Raw genomic sequence first — 18,954 nt, forward strand, 5'->3', positions numbered from 1 at the left:
TGTTCATGTTCATCAAAGCGATGGTCTTCTTCTGCAGCCTCATCTTCAGTGCCCCCTTCGTTTATAGTCAAGTGCGCTGCGGGACGTTGAGGACAAGTGTTTGATAAGTGGCCTGGTTGGCCACAGCGGTAACAATTATTCGACCTTGGCCGAGCATAAGGATTTGGAATCCTACTCGGACTCGCTGTTGCAGGTGCTGCACGTTGAGGCCTGGATGAGCCGCTCCCTGTATCACGGTTTGCGGTTGTAGGAAGTTGAGGTACTGGGTCTTTTCCTCGTGGCAGCACTGGATCCTGCGTGGGACCCGTCATGGGGGGTCGAGTTGAAGGATATGGACGAGCAGGAGCTCTTGCAAGTTGTGTTTCCGCCCTACCCGCCAATTGAACCGCTTCATCCACAGTCCCGACTGGGTACATCTGAACTCGGTCCTGAATTGTCGGTCGCAACCCACCTATAAATCGCGCCACCTTCTGTGACTCAGATTCTGACAGATCGTTTCGTGTAGCCAGCCGTTGAAATTCTTCAGTATAATCTGTGACTGTTCGATTTCCTTGCCTGCAATTTTGATATTGCTGGAATAATATCTGCTCATAATCACTGGGGAGAAATCGAGATCGAAGAAGACGTCTCATCCGTGGCCATGATGAGATAGGCGCCTTGTTCTGGCGAGCTCGTGAGAGTTGTAATTGTTCCCACCATGCAGAAGCACCAGATTTTAATTTAAACGCTACCAATTTTACCCTTTTATGATCTGGCACGTCCATATAATCAAAATATCTCTCTACTTCGGCTAGCCAATCGAGAAAATCTTCTATACGTAATAAACCGTTAAAACTAGGAAGTTCAGCCTTACCTCGATAGTCTCTTTCAGCACGATCTAGATGATCACCTCTATGGATTGGTCGTCGAGCAAAACCCTCATTAAGGTCCTCGTCGCTAGAACTTGAATCATCTAGTGTAGCCCTACGGTTTGCCATCGGTAGTGCTCTACGAAAATCGGGGTTGTGTCATACAGCAACCATGGGTGGTGGAGCCACCACGGGTGGTGGAGCACCGCTTAGGGATCGGGGCGGAAGTAGCGCATCCACAAGATGGTCGAGAGTTGCCTGCAGCCCTTGCATGGTCAACTGACTCTCCCGGTGGAAAGCTTCCATTCTTTCCGAAAGATAACGAATCCCTGGATCACCGTCCACAGGATTTTGATTCATACCTTCGTTGTTTGCCATCGGCCCGAGGGGAATCCTCGCTCTGATACCAATTGACGCAGGGATGAACGTGATGAGGATAACTACTCCGAATCCACGGAGCTTCTCTGGACTCCTCACAGAGACTTCTCGAATCCACGAGAAAAGAAAGCAGAAAATAGAAATAAATTCTAATAAATTCGAAATTGATTAATTGATGAATAAAAACGAGTTCACAACCCTTTAAATAGGGGTACCAAGCAATGGGAAAGAAATTAGAAGCAAACTACAACTCAAACTCTTAGAATCCGCGACTTACTATAAATAGTAAACTTACTATTTATAGACGGTCGTGATGTCTACTAGTGCGCAAGGTTTTCGGCCAAAAATAGTAAGTGTCCTATTTGGCTTCACCAAACCGTTCTCCTAATTATTCTAAGCTCTTTTCACGTTGGGCGCAACTCCTAAAGCCCGACGGATGAAGAGTTATAATCGAACTAAAACTTACTATTTATAGTAAAAACGAAATTAAAACAGGGAAACGACCGTCAATCCAGGGGTTTTTCGCAATCCCGGGCTGCGCAACCCGGCGTAGCGGGGTTGGTTGGCTTCAGTAGCTCGTTCTACCCCAAAATCATATATTTTACGTCAGATAACTCATTCCGGATTGCAAGATACGCCCGATTTAAGGTTCGATGGTCTGGATTACTTCTGTCGTCGACCGGGCCTTTTCTGATCCATCTTGGCCATGTAATTTTCTGCGACCCACTCTACATCACAATTCCAACTCAGTTGGGGTCAAGCGAGATTAACAAGGGTTCTGTAGCCATAATTAGCTCGAATTTGGCTCAAAATTCATGTCAAGCCTTATAGGAGCATGTCCGACCTGTCATAAAACATTTTGGCCAGAAGGGGGCTTATTTGAGGCATCGAAATAGTCTTGACCTAATTTTTTGTATTGTTTGCCGGAACGTTTTGATGTCGCTACTGGTTGATATCAATGCTGTTTTAGCCTCTCCGTCAAACTAATAGAAATTTTTTTTTTCATGAGAAGGCAAGGGAGAGAAACGGTTTCACATTCATAAAGAGAAGTATTCCAAACAGACATTAGTAATAAGAAAACTATAACAAGAACTTCAAATTTATAAAACCACAAGCTATGCTTAAACCGGACCCAAATATCTATATTTTGCCCTTTCATTTAAGATATGAACAAAAAGGGAAGCAAATCCAAAGCTGAAGTAAGAGGCACGCCTACCATTGAAACCTACATAGGGCCCACCATGATGCTTGTTTGAGATCCAACTGATGCTTGTTTGAGATCCAACTTGTTCATAAGGTCACACAGACATGGATGAATGGAAAATACAAATATCATCTTGATCCGAAACTTTTATAGCCACTAAGAAGTTTTCAATGGTAGGCATTCAATCTCTACTGTTTTTTGTTGTGTGGTCCGCTTGGACTTTACATCTACTTCAGCTCTATGTTTTAATATAATCGCCAGCTGATGAACGAGGTGGACCCATCTACATGAACTCTTCCGTTCACGTAGCGTCCGTTCGTTTGTATAATGTGATCTTCCGACACGTGTCGTTTAGATAGGGAATGGTCATATAATCCGCTGCTTTCGCTAGTCAGACGAGAGTTTTCCATCTCGAAAGGAAAGGGAGGTATTAACCAAGACAAGGACGGGCCAGCAGATGTAGCACGGTCGGATCAGCAAGATGAGATGCTAGGTGTTTGTGAAAATGCCGCAATGAAGCAGCACGATCAACTGCAGGGTGTATGCGATAATGCAGCTGTGAATCCCAAGATAGGCAGCTAGTTGTTCACGTTGTACACGGTATTTTTTTTATCTGGTATCTAACATTTCGTTCTTTGAAAATAACAATTTTCGTTCCAACAAAATATAAATCATTGTTCAAACACTAAATTCAAAGTTCTCCACATTCTCTCTGCACATAACAATAACAATGGAGAAGATGATCAAGCCACGAAAGAAGCAAATTCAATCTGCCACCACTGACTTCAAGATACCGATCCGGTCATCACATGCAAGCATTTTCTGCTTGGCAAGATTTTGCAAGTTGAATAATATCGTTGTACACTGAAAAAACATGATATTAGTCATCTAATTATATTTATCCTTGTGTAATCCATCTTTTTCTTTATTATCTAAGCATGACAAATTGTAAATGTCGAAGGAAAACTGTTTTCCTTTCCCATTGTTTGGAATGGAATCCTTGGGATCCAGACATGGCCTTAGTGTGCCACAGTGCTTTCAGAAGCAGAGTGTCAAATCATTGGTATTGACCGCCTGTTAGGTTCATCTCATATTTATAGGCCACCTTGAAAATTTCATCTCAATTAGAGAATGTTAACCTTCCAAAATTAGCATATCTATTTATATTGTCAATTTACAGAGCCATCAAAGGAAATAGCTATAGTCATGAGAAGCTGGGAGCAAACAAGTTCTCACAGAGGCAGCCTATAGGGACAGCAGCACAAAGCCAAGACAAGGCCTACGAGGAGCCACCATCAGTGACCTTGTTCGAGCCTGGTGAGTTCAATTCATGGTCATTTTGGATGCATGGGATTGCAGATTTCATGGCCACCTTCCCATTCCTCTGCATCACCATCCTCACTGTCATGGGTGTCAAAAGGTCACCTACCATGTGTGCCAGTGTGGGTATTCGGGGGATTGCATGGGCATTTGGTGGCATGATTTTTGCCTTGGTCTATTGTATGGCTCGGATTTCAAGTGAACACATAAACACAGCTGTGATGTTTGGGCTGCTGCTTTCTTTTCTCATTCCTTTTCCTTTTATTTTATTTTCTTTTCTTTTTTAATGGAATGTGGAAGCACTCACCTGAAATTTCTTGACTGAAAACAGCTCTGTACAACCATTCAGCGAGCGCCAACAAAATAGCAGCAGCCCTCTGGTGGCCAGGAAGATCTCCCTGATGAGGGTTGTTTTGTACATGGTGATGCAGTGATTGGGGGCAATCTGTGGGGCTGGTGCGGTGAAAGGATTCCAAAAGGGCCCTTACCAGATGTTGGGTGGGGGAGCCAATGTTGTGAAGCACGGCTACACCAAGGGAGATGGTTTGTGTGCTGAGATTGTGGGCACCTTTGTTCTTGTCTACACTGTCTTTTCTGCCACTGATGCCAAGAGAAATGCTAGAGATTCTCATGTGCCTATCCTTGCACCTCTCCCAATTGAGTTAGCTGTGTTCCTATTGCAGTTGGCCACCCTCCCCATCATTGAAAACGACGTCAACACAGCCAGGAGCCTTTGAGCTGCCATCATCTACAAAAAGGACCATGCGTGGGATGACAATTGGATATTCTAGGTAGGCCCATTCATTGGGGCAGCGCTTGCAGTTGTGTACCATCAGATTGTGGCAAGGGCAATCCCATTCAAGGCCAAGGCTTAGATTCTCTATCATCATCACTCTCTCTCTCTTCTCGGGTTTTCTTTCTTTGTCATTCTCCTTGTGTAATCCTCTCTCTCTCTCTCTCTCTCTCTCTCTCTCTCTCTCTCTCTCTCTCTCTCTCTCTCTCTCTCTCTCTGTGGTTCCCATGTTGTCCTTTTGGATGGATGAGGTGTGGAGCATTTTGAAGATGAACGTGGTATTGATATTGGTGATGATTGTAAGGTTATGCTGTCTTGTTTGCTGCCAAAAGAAAAAGAAAAACAGAGATGTAGTCATGTGAACAAAATGGTTCCTTGGAGTATGATATCTAATGCAAACTCACTAGAATATTGGACCTTTGCTCCGAAGGTTTGTTTTTTATTATATGGGATGGAAAATTTCATCTATGATGTGTGTCTTCTCATGTTGGTCAATTAAAGTGGAACAAACTAATTGGATAGTCTAAACTGATGAACTATGGACATGTTTGGTTTCAAATCAGTTACTATTCTTGAATCTCAGAAAAGATCCTGAGCAGAAGTTCTGTTTCAAGCTTTAGTTTGAACAGGAGGCGTACATCATGCTAATGTGGGAACTAAGTCTGCTCAAGTTGGTCTATTTCCATTACTCTTTGGATGAGTAGGCTTCTTTGTCATTCGTTTCCTTACCTCTTTGGTGAACAATGATCAGATCACACTGAATTTTATTGATAGGTTGAAGGAAAAAAAAAAACAAAAGAGGGGGACATCAACCTGATCTCCACAAAAGGAAAACCAAGTAAACATCAATATCTAATATTTGGTAATCCATGAATTCATTTAATCTAAAGACACAATGAAAAGAAGTTACATCAAACATCATATAAGTAGTTGTTTGATGGAATTGGAATGAAACATAAGAGTACTATATGAGAACATTGTCCAACCTCCTCTGCACACTCTCTACTAACAGCGTAAACAAGTCATATGAAAATCATGAAAGAAGTAAATTCAACCCATCATCACCTACTTACAACACAAATTCACCAACCACATGCCAACATTTTATGCATGGCAATATTCTTATGTCAAATATATATAAGTTGGAAGAAATATACTAGTCATCCCAACTTTTATTGGAGAAAGGGGGAGCAAACCACCTGTAACTTTGTTGAAATGATAATAAATAAATAATAATAATACAAGTATAAGATTTCAAACCGGCTACAGGCCTCACCAAATCCTGTCCTGTCTTTATTACATCAATAACATAGAGGAATAGCCAACAAATACAAGAGGACATTTTCTTAAAAAGCCTAAATTTTCCAAGAAAAGTAGATAGCTTACGTATTTACACCCCCTCAATTGAAATATAAGAACCGAGTTTTGAAATCCCTTCAAACGATCTCCAAACCCATGGTGCCAAACGACCCGTTAGTGTATAAAAACTTCTACATGCACCTAACTGCATTTAGACTTGTACGAATCAATATCATCTATGGAGACCGTCCATTAGGTACTGTCCACTCTTCTCCACTGTAAAAATCACAGCAATCAAATGACAGTAAGCGTTCTTGGCTAAACCTATATTCTATGAGCAATCCTGTCCTTACTTTCTCAATGAAACTAAATGGACAGTTTGGATCATTCAATCATTATAAATTTTGGAAGGTACAGAAGATGAGTGGACTGAACCTAACGGACGGTCTGGATAGATGAAATGGATGCGAACAGGTCCAAAACCAATTACCTACATGGAAAGATTCCCATACACTACGGGTTGATGGTGAGCGCGGGTACGTGTTGGATCTTAAACCAGTCCTCTCCATCGTCTTTTCGCACCCTTTCTATGAATCCTTCCGGCATGCTTCTTAACTGCAAATCTTGAAGGGTGCTGATATGTCGCAATCCATCAGGAAGCATCTTCAATCTTCTGCATTTATCAATCTCTAAACGTCTAAGATTCGGCATCGCTCCTTCCTCCACTATCCATTCCTCTAATTCATCCAAATCATAAATATATAAATAGTCGAGCAGTGGAAACCCTCCGACGGAGCAAACCATTTCCTTTCCTATGTATGATTTGGAAAATAAACAGAGTCTCCGAAGGTTCGGCAGCATCTCCAGCGTGCCAATCTGGTCTTGCTCTAATTGGGACCCACTCAAGAATAGCTCTGTGAGGTTAGGTGGGAACTCGTGCACGTCCGGTAATTTCTCAGAGGGTCCGATCAACGTCATGTCAAATAGATGATGATGATTTGAAAAGGATGGAAACGCTGGAATCGAGCATTTAGGACTTGCATCTAGCCATAATGATCTGAGGCTTGCCAGTCTAGGAATGGAACGGGACAATGCCATTTTGAGATCTCCCTCTATTCCCAAATCTCTCAAATTGGTTAGTTTCTCCAATCCATCTTCTATCCAGCTGCCCCCCTTTACATATTTTAGAGTCTGGAGATTGATTAAGCGATGGATTTGCATGGCGTTGCTGATTTGACAGGGAAGTCCTGCCGTAGTGTCTAGACATAGGTGCCTTATCTGTTCCATCTTCCAAATATCATCTGGTAGCATGTTGACTTCTGTTTGCAGTAGATTGAGAGTCTGTAAATTCGAGAGGCGAGTTATGGTGGATGGTAGCCTTTCCAACCTTGCCCCCTTGAGACATAGGTACCTCAAGTGGATTAGATACCCTATTTCATCAGGGAGACTAGAGAGTTGTACGCGTCGGAGATCCATCACCCTGAGCAATTTGAAAGCTCCACAGACGATTGTCCACTGCGGTTTCTCCAGCATTTGAACCTCATAACCGAAGCGCAACAAAGAGCGGAGTTGTAGAGTGGAGCAGTTAAGAGAGATGGACTTACTGATGTCACCAGAAGTAATTGCAAGTCGGCGTGCCTTTGTAGGTAATTCAGGCGCCATGTTCCCATGCACTTCCAGAAATCTCTCCTCCTTTGCTTCTGATATTGAGAGGTCTCGTAGAAGATCATGAATACGGCATGTTTCAACCGTTCCATTGCTCCTCCTATACCCCACCTGAATCATGCTTCTACTGATGAGCTCATCCAGGTAATCCTCCGCAACATCCTCCATTTCTTCTTCTCCTCTTCTCTGCACGAATCCTTCTGCTGTCCACAACTGAATCAATTCAGGGACAGAGATTTGAGAGTCTTCAGGAAAAGCTCCAAAATAAAGAAAACAGGGCTTCAAGTAATAGGGCATGTCATGGTAACTCAGGGCTAATATGCCTGAGATCCCATCTTCTTTGCTTTCATTTAGCCACCATTCCACACTTTTAAGCACCTTCTCCCACGTATTCACTAATTTCTCTTTTCTTGATAGGACGCCTCCTAATACTGTAATTCCTAGAGGTAAACCTCTACATTTGGAGACGATCTTTCTCCCCAACTCTTTCAGATTTGGAGGGCAAGTAAGAGCAAGATTTCCGGGAAGTGCTTTATTACAAAACAGTGACCAGCTCTCGTTACCATCCAGTAAACGCAGTCTATGGGGTGTGCTCTGTGGATCAGCATACATAGCTATCTCTTCATTGCGAGTCGTGAGCAGCACTCTGCTGCCATTATCCTTATCTGGAAATGCAGAAACCAGACTGTCCCAAGCTTGTCTACTCCATATATCATCGATTACCACCAGATATCTCTTCCTTTGTAAGTACTGAGAGAGTTCCTGCCGCAAGTCTTCCTCAGGCGTCATCTCCATTTCATCTCGTTCGAGGGCTCTAAAGCATTTTATAATGCTCAGTAAAAGCTCTCGGACTAGACATTGTTGAGATACATACACCCAAGCATGAAAATCGAAACTCTTCTTTACATGGATGTCATTGTATACTTTCTTTGCGAGAGTAGTCTTACCTATCCCTCCCATACCTGTGATCGAAATCACAGCACGCCGCACATTTCCTTCAGTCAGCCGCCCCACCAGTGTCTTTGTCTCGTCATCAAAACCGACCACATCGGTTTCCTCGACGATGGGAGCCATCTTCTCCCTCCGCAGCTGGCTTTGATTTGAAGAAGATGAAGCTTCTCCACCAACTGATATATTGCCGTACCGTGATATGTTCTCCTTGATATGGCCGAGCCTTCTTTCTAGGTTGCGGATCTTCTTTCCAACGTCTAGGATGGCCGGTATATCTTTGATGAAATCAGCAAAACTACTTAAGCATCTCATCAATCCAGCACTTGTATCTTCTCGTCGTTTCTGTTCAATGTAAGAGTCGATGACATCCTCAGCATCATAGGTTACGTCTCTTATTTGAGTCACCCAAATCTTAAATCTTTTATTCTCTCTGCCAACCCTATCGACATCCTCGAGGAAGGCACGCATCCATTCAAGATCGGCTCGAACCGATATGATCTGATCATGTACTCCGAATAGCAAATCTGCTTCCTTCGTTACAAAATCGTTCAATTTTTGTATGACCAACTTAACAACACTCTCCATTTTTTCTCTCTCAATTTCTTCCTGAGAAGGCTCTTGTCGTGAAAACAAGTCTTTCTGAACTATTCTTACAACGAGAAAGATGCATCCGTTGCAAAACCAAAGCCACTCAATTATTTTGCGCATCGTCTGTTTCCAGCGCACAGGGTTTTCCGTGCCCTAAAACCTAGTTGGTCCACGTCATTTTCGCTGTTGTCACCGTAATACTTTAATAAATAAAAAAATTTATTTACAAAATACGGACGCGGATTACATACTGACAGTTCGTCACAGGTTATGTGGGCCTACCATGATCTATGTTTTGTATCTAAGCCGTCCATCCATTTGGAGAGATCATATTAGGGCTTGATCCAAAGAATGAGTGGGATACAAAGCTCAAGTGGACCCATCACAGAAAACAGCGGGGAGAGTGACACCCACCATTAAAAAGTTTTAAAGGCTACGAAAGTTTTGGATCAACCTGATACTTGTGTTTTCCTTTCTATTGTACATGCGTTAACACTTGAACAGGTTGGATCTCAAATAAACATCACGGTGGACCTTCGTAAGTTTTCAACGGCGGGTGTCACTCTCCGCACTGTTTTGAATAGCCGGGTTCACTCCAGCCTTGGATCTGCTACTTTCTTTGAATCATGCCCTAGGATGATCTCTCTAAGACAGTGGGATACAACATATACACGATGGATGCCACTTCGTAGCGAGTGCGGCTACTCGACCTGTCGGTAGATAATCCGCGCCGGCCGCGGGTGACAAGGTCAGCAGCCAAATCGCCACCGATGGGACGTCACCAAGCTCTGTGTACCCCACCATGATTCATGTGTTGTATCCATACCGTCCAACCATTTTTAGAGATCGTTTTATTGCATTACAAAGACAATGATATAGATCTAAAGTTCAAGTGGACCCCACCATAGAAAATAGTCGGGACAGTAATATCCACCGTTCAAAACTTCTTAGGGACCACAGTAGTTTCCGATGAAGCTAATATTTTTTCTTTCACTTCATCTATCGCTATGTTAACTTATGAATAGGATGGATCTCATAAATACATCACTGTGGGCCCTATAAATGTTTCAACGTTGGGTGTAATGGCTCCCACAGTTTTCTGTGGTGGGTCCACTTGAAATTTAGATCTATCTCATTCTCTTTGTAATACCATAAAACGATCTCTACAAATGGTTGGATGGTATGGATACAACACATGCATCATGATGGGATCCATAGAGCTTAGTGACGTCACTTCAATAGCCATTTTTCAGGCTACTGACCTTCTGGCATCTAATCCGCACCCACAAAATACTCCATGACTCATATCGTGTCAACAAAATACTCCATGACTCGGATTGCGTACTGACAGCATCAGTAACGAGGTGGCTAGCCAGGTATAGTGTTTTATGCCAACCGTATATCTATTTTTCTAAATCATTATGGAAAATTATACTAAAAATAAGGACATCAAAATGCCTAGTGTAGACCCCATCACAAGAAAACAGTAGAGATTGAATGCCTACCATTAAAAACTTTATACGGCTCACTATAATATTTATTTGTCATGGAATGTGTTGAGTAGGTCATGCACACTTGACCTTGTGAAGTTTTTAATGGTGAGTATTCAATTAGGAGTCTTTCTTGTGGTGTGGTACGCTGAGATTTAGGTTTACCTTGTATTTAGACTTACAAATAAAACAGTCTGAAAATTTTGGTGGAAAGTATGGATAGGACAGATACATCATAATAGGGCTCCCGTAGCACGGTCAGTAGCCACCTGGCTATTGAAGCTGTCAGTACGCAATCCGCGTCCAGAAAGTTAAGTTCCAACGCCTTATCTTATATCCAAGGACGTGTCTAAGCTACTACCAGTATCCAAGGAAAGCGGTCATTCAACGGTCACCATTAAAAGCTTCCTAATGTTAACGTTTATTTGCCATGTAACCTGTTGTTGATAAGGGCCACAGGGACCCATAAGTGGAAAGCACAAATATTTGCTTTATCCATGACTTTTGTGGCCTTAAAGAAAGTTTTTAACAGCCAGTAACTATCTATTCTTGTGATGTGGACAACATGAGATTTGAATGAAGTTCATTTTTTGGTCATTCCTCAGAAAAAAGATAGTTGGCTTAGTACATCCAGGTGCGCCCGATAGGTAGAGTTGTACATTGGCCTGAGTTGTGCCAAGCTCAGCTCAGCTCCACCCCACTCTAACCTCAATTCAAGCTCAGCTTGGCTCAGCCCTCAAGCTTAACATGCCAGCTCGCCTCCACCCGATGGTTCGAGCCCAGTCGAGCTTGGATCAAATCGAGGCAAGCAAGCTTGTTGAGGTGAGATGAGTCGAGGGGAGCGAGCTGGTTGAGGCTAGCCGGGCTAACTTTGGTAACAACAAAAAGTTTAAAAATAAGATATATGAATAATCATATAATTTAAAGAATAGTAAACCCAAAAAGCATAATGCATTCAACACCATCAATAGAAAGGAGATAAAAGGTGGCCGTTTGCAGGCAGGTTTCGAGGGGGAGATGGGAAGTTTTTTTTTTTTTTTTTTGCACGGGGAGAGAGAGAGAGAGAGAGAGAGAGAGAGAGAGAGAGAGAGATTTGAACTTTCGAAAGAGAGATTGAGAAGGAGGCCAGCTCTACTCATGTCTCGAGTGGATGTAGGAGGTGATCCGAGCTGTTCTTAATCCTTTCAATCCAATTATTCCTGGCAAATGGGCGAAAATAGCATGCAAGACATATGCGCACTTACACACACACAAACACATATAGTCAAATCAAGTTTGATTCAAGCTTCGAGTTTCGAGCTGAGTCGAACCAAGCTACCTGCTACTCAACCTGTTGTGAAATATTTTGGAAATACCAGGAAAAAAAAAAGTAAAATTATTTCTTTTGCTTCACCAGGCTTAATCACATAAAAAATTACGTTATCCTAAAAGCGTGATCCCCCTCCCCCCCAATCAATTGATGATGGGTTACAGGCGAATTACTTTTAAGATAAGACAATCCTATTTAAATCTCGTGTGCAACAATCACGATGGGTCCACTTAGGAACTGTTTGATGCAGCTGATCTTCTTGCAGACTTTGTTAGTGGACCTATTTGTAATATTCTTTGAAAGGAGATTTCTATGAGATTTAATGTTTTAGAATGGATCTGTTGGAGATGATTGAAATTTGGACCAGAATGATCCAGTTTATATGGGCACTAGGGTAGTGGACCATTGTTAGGTGTCCATCAATGGTTCAGAACATGTGAAAAATGTTTATTATCATTGATAATTAAGTTGAGTTGTTTCAGATCGTTGGATCGAAAGATCTGACCATTGAATCATCAAGGCCCATCCGTTTTCGGACCGCTGTGGCTTTTAAGGCTGCTAGCCGTTTAGATAAATAATTCAACCACACATGCAAAGTGCAAAGTGCGCCAATTAGCACCACTACAACCACACTGCCCATGCCCTCTCACGTGCCCAAGTGCATGCATGCGTGCATTCAAGTGCTATGCACTGGAACATACAACTCGAACATCTCACCCTACAAGATTCCAAGTAAGAATACTACACACACCTCCACATATAAACCTCAAAACTTATTTTCTCATTTCCAATGTGAGACTAAAGGAAAACCGCGCTTTTTCATTTGAAAAATTCAAGATCATTTTTTATAGTAAAACAAAAATTCGTTTAAAAAAAAAAAAAAAAAACTTTTTTGAAACCAAAATTTCAACATGACCTTGGCTTGTTTTTTAACGAGCTAGGTCAAGTAGGCCTCAACCCGTCCCAAATCCCCCTTTCAAGCTAAGGTAGTCCGAGCTAAACTGAGTCCAGTTGAGTGAGCTTTTTGAGCTAGGTCAACTCACATACAACTCTATAGTGAGGTCTCGCCCATATGGCAGGATAAGGGGTTTTAACAAAGGCGTGTTCCCTTTTCAAGACTCAGATTGTGCAATGCGGAACACAACACCCATGTTGTTACTGTTTATATGCTACTAAAAAAATTACTGTGGGACCCACTATAATGGACATGTTTTATCCATGTTGTATATCCATTTTGCACCCCCATATTAGGGCATGAGCCCAGAAATAAGGCAAATTCAAATCTCAAGTAGAGCACATCATTGGAAATAGTAGTGATTGAATGCCCACCATTAACAAATTCCTAGGGCTCACTATAATGATTATCTTCCATCCAACCTGTTGAAAAGGTCACAAAGACCCAAATGAAGAGAAAATACAAATATCAACTTAATCCAAAACTTTCATAGCCACCAAGAAGCTTTTATATGGTGGGCGTCCAATCACCCTATCATTTTGTCTGATAATGTCGTAACCTTGTCTCATGAAACCCCATCACTTATCCTATAACCCCTGCATTCTGTTTAATGGAACTAGGTCACTTTGTTTGACAATCATGCTGTTTAGTAGAACGAGCTCATTTTTTTTTTGATATCTTATTACTTGTTTAATAGAACCCATCACTTTCTCCAATAACCTCATCACTTTATCCTACAACCTCGTTACTTTGCCTATTGAAACACAGTCACTTTGCCTATTGAAACACCATCACTTTGTTTAGCAACCTTATCACTTGTATTATGGAACCTCGTTACTTTGTCCAATAATCCCATTGCTTTGTCTAATGGAACCTGTCACTTTTTCCAGCAATCTTGTCACTTTGTCTAATGGAACTCCGTCAATTTGTCTGCCAACCTTGTCACTTAATCCTGTGGAACCCCGTCAATTTGTCTACCAACCCCATCATTTAATCCTCTAGAATTTTGTCACTTTGTTGAGTAATCTCATCATTTTACCTAGTAGAACTTTGTCACTTTATTTAGGGAAACTCTGTCACTTTGTTAAGCAATCTCATCATTTTATCTAGTAGAACCTTGTCACTTAATTTAATGAAACCTTATCACTTTGTCTGGCTACCCTGTCACTTTATCTAATAGAACCATATCACTTTGTTTAATGGAACTACATCACTTTGTCCGCTAATCCTGTCATTTTATCTAGTGGAACCCCATCACTTTGTCCAACAATCACATCACATTGTCAAGTGGAACCTTGTCACTTTGTCTAGTAATCTGGTCACTTTTTCTAGTGGAACTCTGTTACTTTATCTAGTAACCTTGTCACTGTGAAAATAGAACTAATTCACTTTGTCTGACAATTTGTTACTTTGTCTAGTGGAACCCCGTTACTTTATTCGACAATTCTGTCACTTTTTCTGGTAGAACCCCATCATTTTGTCTCACAACCCTGGGGCTTTGCATAGTTGAACCCCCGTCACTTTGTCCGATAATCCCATCACTTTTTCTTGTAGAACCCAATCATTTTAGCCCACAACCCTGGGGCTTTGCATAGGTGAACCCCCTGTCACTTTATCTAGTAGAATCTCGTTACTTTGTTTGACAACCTTGTCACTTTTTCTAGCAACCTGTTACTTTGTTTAGTGGAACTTCGTTACTTTTGTCGGTAACTCAATCATTTTGTCTTATCGAATCCTATCACTTTATCTAATAGAACTCTGTCAATTTGTTTAATGGAATGATGTCACTTTACCCGACAATCTCATACAGTGTCTAATGGAACCCCGTGACTGGTTCAAGAACCCTTTGTGGAACCCCATCATTTTGTCCGACAAACCCATCACTTTACCCAATAGAACCCTATCAATTTGTTTGGTGAAACTCCATCACTTTATCTAATAGAACCCCATCACTTTAGATATTGTAACCATGCCACTTTATCCAACAATTCTATCACTTTATCTAGTGGAATTTCGTGACTTTGTTCAGTAGTCTCGTCACTATGTTGTATAAAACTGTGTTACTCTGTCACGCAACCCCACCACTTTGTCTTATGGCACCTCATCACTTTTTCCGGCAGCCTCGTCACTTTACCTAGTAGAACCTCATCACTTTATCTAATAGAACCCTGTCACTTGTCTAGTGCAACCACGTCACTTTATCCTGCAATCCTATCACTTTGTCTAGTGGAATCCCATCTATTTGTCTAGTAAATCCTGTTCCTATTTTCGGTAATCTCATTACTTTATCAAGTAAGACCCCATTAATTTATCAAATGGAACCACGTCACTTTGTTTGGGAACCACGTCGCTTTGTCTAGTAGAATCCTTTCACTTTGTCCTATAACCCTATTATTTTGTCTAGTAGAACCTTCTCACTTTATCTACTGAAACTTAGTCACTTTGTTCAGCAACCCCATCACTTTGTCTTTCAGAACCCCGTCACTTTGTCTATTAAAACCCTGCCACTTTGTTTGAAAACCTTGTTATTTTATCTAGTGAAACTCCATCACTCTGTCTTTCTAATGGAACCTCTTTAACTATATATAGAGTTTACTTTCTTTCTTCGTTTTTTTTTTTTGTACATGACATTGCTCTTGAATTTGACAAGGCCCACCATGATCTTTTTGTAAGATCCACTATGACCATTTGTTATTAAGTCCCATATTGGACCTAGAGACAAAAAAATCAGATTGACCCATGATTTTGGTGGGCCACACCAACAGAAACAGTCAGGGGAGAGATTCTTACCCTTAATTTTTAAATGGTCCACCATGATACTTGTATGAAATCCACTTCAACCACCGGATTGCACAAAAGAAATTTAGGCATGTGCCCTAAGAATTGTAACTATACTTGAATCATTTGGGGACCAATGGAAATAGTTTGACAGGGCTTGTACACTATTTCCATGTCAACCTGAAATGTAGATGAAACTGATTTTTGGCCCCATGGCCTAACATGGGTTGACACACCTAGCCGTTGGGGTTTATTTTACTTAAATACCACAGTGGGTCCACTTGAGCCGCCAACCATTTTCTCTTATAGGTGGCTGTTAGGGATGGAACTCAAATTGCCTACGGTAACATGCACCGTCAACCATCAACAGTTGAGTGCTACTAGAAAATCTCTCTACAAAAGTTTTGGACCTTATCACGAGGTTGGATGGAAAATAAATATTATGGAAAATAAATATTATAATGGGCACTAGGAAGTTTCTGATGGTGGGCTTTCAATCATCAAAACACCGTGCATTTGATGGTCCCCTTTAAATGATGGGATATCCCAAAAATTAGTTGTATACAAAACTCAAGTGGGCCATACCATCTAAAATCATGTGAAGACATGCCTAAAACATATAAAAGCACTTAGTGGGGCCCACTTAAAATTTGGATGCATCTGAAACTTAGCCCGACCCGTCATCCAACTGAGACACACATAAGGGATGGGCTGGATTTGTGAACCACACCTCGGTGGGCCTAACAAATGATTATAAATGTTTTAATGGGAGGATAACCCCTCTCAACTTTTGTACGTGGTGTGGCCTACAAAAGTTATTGATTGAGTTTTAAGCCCAAGGCCCACCATAGAATGGTGCATCTAACTAATGGGGTAGATGTTCTACACGGATCATGGTGGGCCCCACACAGCTCGACCTCATGGGAAGTTCCCATGAGCTATACGGCATAAAACCATTTCCATATATATATATATATATATATGGAAATGGTTTTGTGCCGTATAACTCATGGGAACTTCCCATGAGGTCGAGCTGTGTAATACTTTTTTCTTTTTACCCTTTTTTTTTCCTTTTTTTAATTTAAACCTCGATGTCACCATTTTCAAGTAGATGATAGAAATAAATTGAAATATTATTATTTTTTTGTTTTCTGTAGTGGAATGTGGATGTCACTATCTCTGGTTTGATGCTAGTGATAAATAGTAATGTTATTATTGTTAGATCCCCATGAGTTGACATAATCAAGTTTGTGGTCCCTACAATGATCAATACATTATATCCAAATATTATGTTCATTCGGCATTCGAGCCAAAAATAAGATGGATCCAAAGCTCAAGTGAACCACACTTCAGAAAGTAGTTGGGATTGAAGGCCTGCCACTTCTTAGGGTCACAGAAGTTTTAGATGAATCTAATGTTTGTTTTTGCCCTTCATCCAGAAATGTGTGACCTTATAAATGGTTTGGATGACTAATAAACATCATGGTGGGCTTTAGGAATTTTTTAGAGGTGGGAAACATTGTCCTCACATATTTTTGTGGCTTGTTCCACTTGAGCTTTTGGATATGAATCATTTTTGGGCTAATAACCTGAAATGATTTCTGGCACATTTATGACATGTGATCCATGTTAATTTGCAATAGAGTTAAAATCTAACTCACAAATCAGGCATAAGTCAACCTTGTAATAGGTGAGCCCCACTACATACATGCCATCCATGTATTATTATTATTGTTATTATTATTATTATTATTCATATCATTTTAGAGTATGAGCCCAACAATGAGACAGATCTAAAGCTCAGGTGGACTACACACTAGAAAATAATGAGAAATGCCTATGACCGGGTGGATTGAAAAATATTTCTCAAGTAGGTTCGGGTGTAGTTTGGGTTCGGCACGACTGGGTTAGTCTGCTCAACAAAGGTTTGGCTAATAACTGGTTCTTGGTGCGTATAAATGACAAGGCAAGCGATTACTTCAAATTGATGAGGTGCGCACGGCAAGGTAATCCAATCTCGCCAACCTTGTTCATCCTTACTGTAGAAGCATTATGGAGGGGGGATTCCTTTGGCTGATCGAAATAGGTTATTGCCAACCATACAAGACCACTAGAGGCAGTCAAAGGACTTCTTGAGGAGGTATGAAGGGGTGTCAGGCCTAAAAATTAATTTGAAAAAAAGTGACTGTTATATTTCAGATAAACTGTTAACTGCTGGAGCAAGATCGACCAATCGGTATTGTAACGACATCATCATATTTAATTTAACCCGGAGTGCCAGTATTTTCAAGTAGGCCTGGTTGACTGAATGAGAAATTGGATTACAGTGTGGAAAGTGTGGTGCCTCTCCCAGGCAGACGGTTGCTTATTAATCATGTGCTTACCAGCATCTCGATCCACTCTATGTTGGTTGCGGACATCCTAGCAATGATCATCTTGACCATGAAAAAGAGTTTGCTAATTTTTTTCTGGAGATGAGAAGATGGAAGGAAGAAACTGCATTGGTTGAGCTAGAACAAAATTGTTCTACCCCAAAGCGAAGGACGTGATGAGGTTGATCACCTTCTTCCTCAAGGATAACTACGCCAAATCTACAGAGCTTCTCTGGACTCCTCACGTAGACTCCTCTAATCCACGAGAGATGAAAACAGAAATAATTTCTAATAATTTGAAATAAATTGACTGATAATTTAAAAAAATTTGAAATTACAATCCTTTAAATAGTGAACTCAAATCTAGGAGGGAGTTTACTATTAATATATGGTCATGATTCCAACTAGACTTCTTGTTTTTTGGCCAAAAATAGTATGTGTCCAATTTAGCCTAACCATTCTCCTAATTTTTATAAGCCCTTTTCATGTTGGGCACTACTCCTAAAACTTATAGGATCAAAAGTTATGATCGAATTAAAACTTACCATTTATAGTAAAAATTGAAATAAAATGGACTTTCCAATCGTCTATTTTATGGAATCTCACAAATTTGGCATGGGCAACACAACATAACAGGGTTGGTTTGCTAAAGTAGCTTCTCCTACCCAAAATCATATATAAAACTCATTCCAGTTTGCAAGATACGAAATGTTTTAAGGTTCTGATGGTCATGCACCTGGTACCCACAATGGAGTTGCATTAAGAGGCTTGAGGATAGTCAGAAACTTATTTTTCACAGTGGCTAATCAGTAGGGGAGATTATGGTATTTGGAACGTTGACCGGACAGGGCTTGGCCCTCTAAAAGATTGGAGCGATAACCAGATTCTGGACGGTTTGATTCAGCTCAGAGTCCGTGATATTCTTGGTCTAAAGGGGCTCATCCAAAACTCCCCCATCTATGGTTTACTCATGCATTTGGACAGTTTGATTCAGTTCAGAGTTA

General features: G+C 41.0%; 1 protein-coding gene and 1 pseudogene across 1 annotated transcript; one reads left to right on the forward strand and one right to left on the reverse strand.

Annotated features, from left to right (window-relative positions):
• The first annotated feature begins 3,160 nt into the window (after positions 1 to 3,160).
• On the forward strand, positions 3,161 to 4,625 carry LOC131255358 (probable aquaporin PIP1-4; annotated as a pseudogene).
• A 1,730-nt stretch (positions 4,626 to 6,355) lies between these two features.
• On the reverse strand, positions 6,356 to 9,166 carry LOC131255359 (putative disease resistance protein At1g50180). Its single transcript, XM_058256055.1, has one exon. It carries the CDS (start codon positions 9,164 to 9,166, stop codon positions 6,356 to 6,358), a length of 2,811 nt encoding a protein of 936 aa, XP_058112038.1.
• Positions 9,167 to 18,954: the final 9,788 nt, after the last annotated feature.

The sequence above is a fragment of the Magnolia sinica genome, chromosome 9 (genome assembly GCF_029962835.1).
Source record: "Magnolia sinica isolate HGM2019 chromosome 9, MsV1, whole genome shotgun sequence".
In the NCBI taxonomy this organism is placed as follows: Eukaryota; Viridiplantae; Streptophyta; class Magnoliopsida; order Magnoliales; family Magnoliaceae; genus Magnolia; species Magnolia sinica.

Excerpts from the sequence above, each read along its gene's own strand:
- LOC131255359 (XM_058256055.1), bottom strand. The coding sequence starts at position 9,166 with ATGCGCAAAATAATTGAGTGGCTTTGGTTTTGCAACGGATGCATCTTT.